Raw genomic sequence first — 10,261 nt, 5'->3', positions numbered from 1 at the left:
ATGAATACAATAACCAATAATTAACATAGTGCAATGGTCCTGGTTCTTTGCTTTTTAGATATTCTGATCATTAATATATACGTTATATTATAGTGCTCTTGTGGGCCATAAATCTATTTGAAATTAATTTAAAAATAACGTTATTCATAAATGGAAAATAACAGCACATTTTGCATTGCAGTTTTTTACTCTGATATCCCAGTGCAAGACTCCAGAACTCTAGGATTTTCAAGACTCCTCACTGTGTTAGTTCTGTGTGGCACAATCAGTCTTTCTGCCTCCATCGTGATTGCACTCATTAATGCATCTTTAAAGAACTGGAAGGCAAACTCTATTTCCGAGTGCTCTCTTTGAGAATAGCATGCGTCGCGAACAGGTGCTCCCACCCTGCTGGGGAATTATTCAGACTGCGAGAATCACTGGCTGAGTCACAGTCAGAATGACTCACTAAGACGCACACAGACAGACTCGCTCCTTTCATTAGCACACATGACATGACACCACAGACATATCTGTCGTATCTTTGACTCCATGGGACTCCATCTCCTTTTACACATGTTACTCTTCTCTTGGTTTGTGAAACTGGCTAAAGACGAGGCTAAACAACCATTGTTTAACACACTGCCTTACAATGTCACACATCCATTTCTCTCAGATTCAAACTTCCTATCTGGGCCATGGCTTCAGCGCCGTTTAGGGAAATAAAAAAGAAAAGTGTATGTAGAACAAGTTTTGGCTGCCGAGTAGGTGACCGAATCCCCTTAAATGTGGCCAATACCCAGACAGGGTAAAACAGAACGGCGCATTGCATTCTGGATGGTTCCAGAAAAGAATCCCAGACAAAGCTCGGTAAAAATACTTCCTCTGTGTATATAGTTCAAGGGCACATTTTTGGGTCAGGTTGCCTATTTAAAAAGAGAGGTAGCAGCAACAGTGGCCAGGAATACAGAGTGACTCTTCATGGGCCACATAAGTAGTGTGTTCATAATAAGAAGTGTAATTATTAGCAGCAGTGACCAATGACCACTACAATGACCTCAGACATGGTTTAAATAAAACATATTGCCTGGGTCACAATGGCATGCAGTGCCTCAGGAAAGATATATCTGGGGCGTGATGTTTCCTTTAAGGATAACGAATGAGTGTTTCCAGAATCCTACATAAACAAATGTAACTAATAAGCAAAGTTGTAAACATTGGCAATCACAAACGCAATATCCGTCACACCACCAATATGCTCTGAGGTAAACATTACCTTCATCACATCAAATTGTGTCTGTTTCAAATAGCAAACACTCTGGACAGGCTTCGAACACTTTGCCTCCCCGAAGATGAGACGCTGCCTCTCACCAGTGCACTGCCAGGCGTCATTGCATAGCACTGTGTTGATTAGCTGATTGCTCATTCTCCTCTAATGAGTGCCATGGAGATGCAGGAGTTATTCAAGCAGAATGAAAAAAGAAAAACACTGACTGACATGATGGTGGCAATGCCTAGGCCTGTGCTGACAGAAAGCATTTTGTAACTCTTTTTTGAGGAATGCTCTTTTGAAGGTATTCAAACTAGACACTAGAATTTTTTAGTTTTTAAAGTATTTCCTTATCTCACAAATTACCATCCAATAAAAATCAAGATTCAAACAGTTTATGAAACTGATGTTGTGAAAATGACATGCTTTTTTCCTGATACATAACCCCTAAAAAAAGTCATACAGGCAATACAGTGTAAAACGTGCAGTCCACAATTCTGCTCCAATGCTTTTTGCTCCTCACGGCCCTCTAGCTGTCTGTTGGGTCTCAAAAAACTGTGGTGTTTGTACACAGTCCTGGCTCTGTAAATGGGACACAAACATAGAAGCTTGGAACGATCCATAAACAGCTACATTTACAAGTTGCTTCAAGAGCACAGAAGGAAGGGGGTGTAATTTGATTGGTTGGAGAGCTCAAATTTCATCAATCTTTTGCCAAGATTCACGGACTGTACCTTTAAGGGACTAGGTTGGTTTGACAGATGGACACCTCCCACTTGTCAAAAAGCACAGGCTGTTGGGAAAATTACAGGTGCCAAGTTCGGTATCAACACACAAATGCAGTGCCAAAGTATGGAATCACTTTTGGAAATTAAACTCTCTGTGACACCTTTTCTTGGTGAGTCACTGTGTCCTTTTTGTAAATGAGGAAGTGAAACAATTGGTGTTGAAAAATGTAATATGACAGGTATTGAAACCACTGCACTCTGGATTGTTGGAATGGTTCTCCTTTTTCACTTTAACAAAAAGTGGAGCTCCAGAGTGCAACATTTCATTACAAAAAAACATAAATTCTTATTATTATTTTTTTTAAAGGCTAAGACAACTGTGCCTGTATTATAAAGTACACTGTCCTGTGTGTGCATCCAATTGGTGAAAAAATGAAAACAATACCTATTTCAGCCTTTAATATATGGATGCTTGTGCATGCCACCCAAGTATAAAACAATAGAACTAATAGATAATCAGTACTGCTAATTCACATTATTTGTTGCCATGTATGCCAAGGTAAAGATTAGCTAGCACCTGAATATTGGGATCTATCACCATTTCAGTGAAAACATTTTGTTTAAGGAGGCTATCTGACTTGACATTTCCAGACAGGTAACATTACTATAAAGCTAGGGCAGTCTTTCACAACTACACCTAAACTCAAACTTCTCCCTGTCATGATTTGAGTTTGTCCATTTGGCTGATTTGCAAACCAGCTACCCAACTGTCTGGGCTGGTTAGCAAATTAGCTAGTTAGCGAGCTAAACACCTATCATACACAGTTAACTGAACAGTACCTACAGTGTCATCAAATCAAGTTGTGTTATGTCAAGCATAACCAAGCAGTTCTCAGTAATTCTGGTGGACCTAATGTATTAGCTGTGGGCAAGGCACAGTGCTATCATGTTTAAGGCACAGCAGGCACTGGCCTGTGCCAAGACCTGGGAGGTTACTGAAATACATGGTTAAGTGGCAAACCTGTGGCTCTTCTGTCAGAGGTTTACTACTTACATGGAGTTAACTTGCCCTGCTTGGTCACTTAACCACATAATTGGAATATCATCCTGCATAGTCTATTGTCTGTGTGCAAAATACAGTATATTTTTATTTGCATATTTTGAGTAGAAACTATTATACTTGATTTATTTTAGTGCTGTCAAACGATTCAAATATTTAATCGCGATTAATCGCATTTTTGTCATAGTAAACTCAAAATGAATCGCGATAAATCGCAAATTTGTATCTATTCTCTGTATCTGTCCCTTCAATAATTTTCCATCATTTTTATTTTATTTTAATGCTCTTATCATGGAAAAGTGGATTGGCTTGCTTTATGCAATGTTTTATTTTATTGAAAAACAACATTGCCAAACAGGGCGGTACAAAATAAAATTATAAGGTGCACATTTCAGATAAACAAGGACTATAGTACAGTTAAACTATGGCTTAATATTTTCTTTTTTTCAAGTTTGCTGTGAACATAGAAGTCAGGCCTCTTATTTAAAAAACAATGAACCGTAACAGTTAGGTTACCAATAAAAGGTAAGCCTACTACTTCTGTGCTTTCAGCCAGCTGCCTGTTGACATTTTCAGACAACAGTGAAGCTCGCTTCTTTTGCACAACACAACTTTTAAAGGTAAACTTTCTATTCAGAAGCTTTTTATCATCCATTTTGCCGTATCGTGCTAACCATTCACTGAAACCGTAACATTAGCCTACTACACATTTTGTGAGGCCAAAAAGAACGTAATGGCCCCCAACTGTCACACATTCTTGATGTTTTAACTAGCTATTAAGTTAGCACAGCAATTATTCAAATGGACCAGAAATACATTAGGCAAAGTAATAATGCTGATACTGTAAAAGAGCTGTGATCCATCTTCTAGCCACAAGGTCATGTGGTTATTACGTTTTCTGACAATTTCTTTCTAGTCTCCATTTTCTGCATATGATCATAAAGTTGATTTATCATTGGCCTTTAGTCATCTATTCAAATGTGGTGTGGCCTTACAATATACAGTCACTGAGCACTTCATAAGGAACACTATACTATACTATCAATTCTTCGTGGCATGGATTCCACAAGATTTTGGAAACATTCCCTTAAGATTCTAATACAAAAAAAAATCATGCTGCAAACCACCTGTTCTCCGGCCATCACCAAATCACCAAATCACCTGTTCTCCCACATCCCAAAGGTGTTCTATTGGATTCAGATTCGATCACTTGGAAGGCCACTGAAGAACACTGAACTCACTGTCATGTTCACCAAAACAGTTTGAGACAACTTTTGCTTTGTGACATGGTTCATTTTAATGCTGTAAGTGTGCCTAGAAAACATTCCCCACACCATTACACCACCGCCACCAGCCTGGACTGTTTTCAAGTTTCCATTTTTTTTTTTTTTAGATTTGTTTTTGGGCTTTTTATGCCTTTAATTGACAGAGCAGTGAAGATTGTGACAGGAAATGAGAGGGAGAAGAGGTGGGGAGTGGACCCGTGACCTCCTTGAGCTTCAAGCCCGAATGTGGTCGGGGCTACTGTTTGAGCTACAGTGCCCACCAAGTTTCCAGTTTTGATGAGCCTGTGCCCACTACAGCCTCAGCGTTCTGTTCGTGGCTGACAGAAGTGGAGCCTGACGTGGTCTTCTGCTGTTCTAGAATCTCGCCACAGTCAAAAGTCCTTTGTCCCCGCATTCTGATAGATGATTAACTGAAGTTCCTGACCAGTATCTGCATGATTTTATGCATTGCACTGCTGCCACATAATTGGATGATAAGATAGTTGCATGAATAAGTAGATATACAGTTGCTCCTAATAAATTGCTCAGTGATTGGATATCCATATGAAATGTATCTCAGAGTTGGTAGCCAATGGCCACTGTTGCTGCACCTAGGCTTGTTGTTTAGCCAAACAATAACTAATTTCATGTTGCAAACCCACTGATGTTTCAGATTTTGGACGTATTGGATGTATATTTTATAAATGTTGGCCACATTTTGTATAGGCCTATAGGGTTCAGAGCGTCATTAATGGTAGTATGTTGTAGCAGTTGAGACGGACACCATGATGACTCGGTGCCAGAAACAGACATGCAGCTGTGTAATGTGAACCCTATTAACATTTCGTAGGGGTCCCTGCGCCTTAGCCTGCCCTTTTTTGATCAGGGGGGCTACCCCATATCCTTAAATTCACCACTCACTCCAGTTAATAATGTTTATGCAACAAGTTATGCAGCCCTTCCATCTCTGAGGGATGATGTACTTGCAAGTTAGAGCAGTAGCATTTATGTTTGCGTTGTTGCGGGAATGTTTATTGAATCTTAACATGCAGTGTAAAGCCAGGCCTACAGTTTTTGTCACAAAATAAATTAACCGAAGCAATGTAATGACCGTACATGCACAATGAGTTCAGCATTTCATTGTGAGAAAGTGAGAGAAACCAGCAGATCCTGTTACGTCTGATGCAGAGAGCGACGTTAGCCACACTCCTCCATACGTGAGTCACTCAGCATCCTGTCACAGTTTAACCGAAATAGGCAGAGCTGCATGGGCCCGTTGAACAGTACAATTAATTCATTTCCTCTGCGATGTTCGTCCTCAAGGAACTTGAGTGGGAGATGAAACAAATGTATAAATTAAGACATGGCCCATCTAAATCAAAGCCTTCATTCTACTTGTTTCCTTTGTTGTCTTTCATAAGCAATATGAAGTCTTCCGCCCTGTGTCACGTGAGAAAGTGTCAAGGGTATCAAAGTGTACCCACCCATGGTGATACCAGGACCACAAAGGGAAATCATATGTATTGAAGATAGATATCTTTTGTATGCTGTATGCTGCCTTGGTCTCAATCTTGATTGTCGTCACAACCTAACAAACTGCTTCCATCATATCCTATCGTTCACTCAGTTATGAGTTAGTCTGTTTGTTTGTGCATACATACTGTACATCTATACTCTAATGCAAGATCTTAAGTTTTCTTAGCACAGACCCATGAAGTCTAGTGAGCATTTAAGCAGTCGGATTCAAACACACAGCTTTAAATGTAAATAAACCAGATGGAGCCTATTGGTTTGTTGTGGTCCAAGGACAGCGATCTGCCCAAAATAGCCCAGCTCATGTTTTGCCGAGCAGGTCTGTGCATCAATCAGCAGAGGCCAGCACATGCAGCTTCTCTCAAAAATAGATCAACACATAGTGCTGGCAAGCCACATTAAAACTGGCATCTAAAATAACCAGCTAATACTCAAACGCAGGCCCTTCTGGTGACAAAAGCTGTCTGAAAATGTGGGAGTGAGCTAATCTTTTCACTATGTGAGCGGCAGCTAAAATAAGAAATATTAACCGTTTTCCTTTTGGAATGGGTGTATGTATGTCTTACTTCAGGACAGAGATGAATAGGATTGTTATTGCCACTCATCATGGCCACCTGTTGACTGGGTTGACTGGAATTTCCATAAGCGTGTTTGGGGTCAGCCTGGGCACCATGTGCACACTAGAAATGTCACACCTCCAGCCTCTGACTTTGCTTCCTCCGTGCTCTCGTATTTAAACCCGGGACACCCTCTCCAGGAGGCACCAGAGGATTACCTTCCAAACCCCCCTTTCCTATCCTAACGTCAAAGAACTCTTCAGGAAGCAATGAGCACAGACACACAGGAGAACAAATCCTTCACCCGGGTCGTCCGGAAGATTAAATGTGCAGCAATGGTCAACAGCCTGGCCAAGAGCTGGCAAGGCTGGGCCATTGATCGTTCCATCCAACAGGACGTCATACCCTCAGGGTGGGTGCCCGACTCCATCATCGAAGACGTGGAGAACAAAGAGAAGAGTGAGATCAAGCTGCAGGTCAGTCCGCGCGTGGTTACGGTGGATGCCGGTGAGGACCTGGGTGAAAGCTGCATTAAAACGGTGGCGGTGACCAAGAGAGTGGCACCCAGACTCAACGAGTGTGGCAGCGAGTGGGTGAGCTCTATAAAGGAAAAAATCAACACCAACCAGATGGCGCCACCCGAGGGCTCAAAGCCCTTCCTGGGCAACGAGTCGCCCACCAGGAGACGTTACTGCAGCTCCAAAGCAGGTGGCATGGCGAAGGTCCCAGGGCAGGCGGGCCGGGAGGAGCGGAAGATGGGCTCACGCAGCAGTAGTCTGGACACGGAGGACAGTGGGATCGGGGAGGAGACGGGCCACAGCGACCAGAATGAGACGGAACAGAAGAAACCAGAACAGAAGAAACCTATCACCAGACCGCAGGTACGGTGTCAGGGTCTGTGCTGGACCTCTGGTCCAAGCCTAATAATTGAGAAGCATCTGTCAGTGTGCAGCCAGGGAAATTAAATGTAATGGTAAAGTAATTCATTATACTCTTCTGTTCAGTATAACCTTGTTTATTTTACGTACGTTAGCATTCTTTTATATAACTATAACCATACATAATATTGGAATTTTATACTGTAAACAGACCAAACATAACATACTCGGTGTACAGTACTATACATGTAGGCGTATTTAATTTTAAATGACGATTTTACGGTAAACAGCCTGTGTCTGGAAAACTTTACTCATCCCCTGAATGTTTTGACACAAAGTCAAACAAGTGTCTGAGCAGTGGAATATATGTGGCCATAAATACAAGTCACATATCTTTCCCACTGACTTCAAAATCATTGAGATATCTCAGATAGCCATGGTGCTGGCTGAGATTCATCGCAATGTCACAAGCCCTTCTTGATTCAGTGAGGTTTCCATCTTAGATTTCACTAGGCACATTCCTCACACTTTGAATGACCGTCATCAAAGAAAGGTCCCCCCAAAGTGCGTCACAGTGTGTAAGATATGCCAACACGCAGACCATTGGCATGACAGTGTATTTTTAAATGGCTGCAGTATAAGCCAGTATCCGCGATTCGGTTTCGCAAAATGTTGTTGATAATTAGACCGAACATTCCATGCTCCCTTCCATGCTTCTGGATCATGTGTGTTTATTGGCTGGGATTTTTTTATGTCTCGGTCCGAGCCACTACTTGTCTGGGAATTCCCCGCCCCTTCACTGCATTTCATTTGCTCAGTTGGTCTGGTGAACTACTCAACAGCGGTCCACTTCAGTCACGTAATTGGACACGCCTTTAACCAATCAGACCAACGATACTATACAACGATACAACGATCGGTAAAAAGCAAACACATATTGTCCGAGCCACTACACTACCCATTGACCCAATTTTTTTTTTCGAGCGCAGGCAATGAATTCGGCAAAAAGTGTACTGGATTAGAATCACAGACTTATCCTTAAAACTGGATTCCTAAACTGCTTTGGTACACAATAAAATATGTAACGTCCTCAACACTATCCTCCCTCCACAGGTTAAGGTGACCACTATGTCAGACATCAAGAACAGGTGGCAGAAATGGTCAAAGGAACAAGTGGAAAGCCAGAAGCTGAACCCTTTCAGCGGGGAATTCGACTACGACCACGCCATGGCCTGCCGTCTGCAGAAGGGTGACGCTGGATACGGCCGTCCCAAGGATGGCTCCAAGACGGCCGAGCGCGGCGATCGCGCTAACAAGCATATCCACAAGGAGATGGAGGAGATGTGCTTCATCATCCGGGACATGGACATGACGGACAAAAACGGGCGCTTCTACATCAGCTTTGGTAGGCTGTTTGACCGCTACGTCAAGATCTCAGACAAGGTTGTGGGCATCCTGCTGCGTTGTCGCAAGCATAAGATGCTAGATTTCAAAGGGGAGATGCTCTGGAAAGGACAGGATGACCATGTCATCATCACCCTAATGGACACTGAGGCCGTGAAAGTTTGACCCACTGACCGAGAGAGGGCTTGCCATTTACACAGCCTGTCAGGCAGCTGTCCAGTTTGGCACTGCCAAAGGCTGGAAACATGGCGTCCACAATGCTAACCACACTGCTCTTCTGTGCTAATCCCTCTGTTTTCCCATTATTAGCAATACTGAATTTGAAAATAATGTATGTACAATTGTCAAAACAATCATTACAAATCCTTACAGTGGCAATGTCAGATTTTTGGTCATAGTAAGTATTTGAAATAGTGCTTTTTTTTATCGAAAATCGTTAAGTGATTTTTGGTTTGTGTTTTCACTGGAGTTGACTGTAATAGTAGGTGTTGCATGACTTGATTACAGTCACCTCTATAAGTAATGTAACCATTTCTTTCAAAATGAAAGCAAGTCAACCTTCTTACAGAAGGACATTGTATATTTATTAGATGTTTTGTGTTTAATCTTGATTGTCAAATTACGGCTACAACAGCTAAATTCTAAACTCAAAGCTTGTGTGACTGGAAATAAAGTCCCCTTGCCAAAACAATGTCAGTTCTCTTCTCTCTGTGGCTTTGAGTATTTCTGGCTGAAAGGTTAGATCTTTAAATATATTTCCTTTGTGAAGAGCCAGTTAGCCCAGCAACAGCATCGCAGCCTCACCCAAGCCTGATGCATGAGTGACATCATTGTTTCATTGTGTGTGTGTGTTTGTTTGTGTGTGTAGGTCACACATGCGTGTTTGTGTGTGTTTGTGACCTTAATTCATGTTGATCAAATCAGAGGTTCTGAGGTGCACTCGAACAGACACAGGGGAATCTGGAGGGTTGCCAGGTGCTTGGAGAGAGAGGCTGCCTGCACGTGTGACATTCACCACACAAAGGACATCCAACAGCCGCTACCTTCACCCGCAGACACGGTACACACTGCCAGGCTGTACTGTTTGCCACGTCCGGACTCCTATAGTGTTTCTGATTTGTTTACACCACCCTGCATGGTGACTTGATTTGTGCAGGGGATTGTGCAGTACACATCTTTATATTTATATCTATGGTTAGAAAAGATCTGTCACCATTCTGAATGTCAACAGTACTGCCTGGTAAAGATGCCTGATGCCTGATTCTTTCATAAGTGCAGGATGTGGATGAATAGGCATCTTCAACATACACATTTATTATCAGTAAACTATTTATTGACTCTTTAGAACCAAAGAAACAATACATGGAAATTGTGCATTACTGAACAATGACATTGTTTTGGTAATATATATTCATGATTCAAATACTCAATGTACATCTACAATATAATAATGACCCAAAAACGGTGAAGTAGTGCATCCTCTAAAAAAGAAATCACAGCTTCCAATTCAAAATCATGCTTTTGATTTCAATGTCGCATTCCTCAGTTTGAGGCTAATGATATGTTCAGTGGCTATTGACAACAAAC

The 10,261-nt window shown here is 41.9% G+C and overlaps 1 protein-coding gene across 1 annotated transcript; it reads left to right on the top strand.

Annotated features, from left to right (window-relative positions):
• The first annotated feature begins 6,297 nt into the window (after positions 1-6,297).
• On the top strand, positions 6,298-9,365 carry abraa (actin binding Rho activating protein a). Its single transcript, XM_080845528.1, has 2 exons — positions 6,298-7,273; positions 8,384-9,365. Exons 1-2 carry the CDS (start codon positions 6,662-6,664, stop codon positions 8,837-8,839), a joined length of 1,068 nt encoding a protein of 355 aa, XP_080701654.1. The 5' UTR covers positions 6,298-6,661; the 3' UTR covers positions 8,840-9,365.
• The last annotated feature ends 896 nt before the right edge of the window (positions 9,366-10,261 follow it).

Source organism: Sprattus sprattus, assembly GCF_963457725.1.
Source record: "Sprattus sprattus genome assembly, chromosome: 10".
Lineage (NCBI taxonomy): Eukaryota > Metazoa > Chordata > Actinopteri > Clupeiformes > Clupeidae > Sprattus > Sprattus sprattus.
Note: the sequence above shows the minus strand (reverse complement) of the source record. Positions and strands in the feature narration are given on the sequence as shown.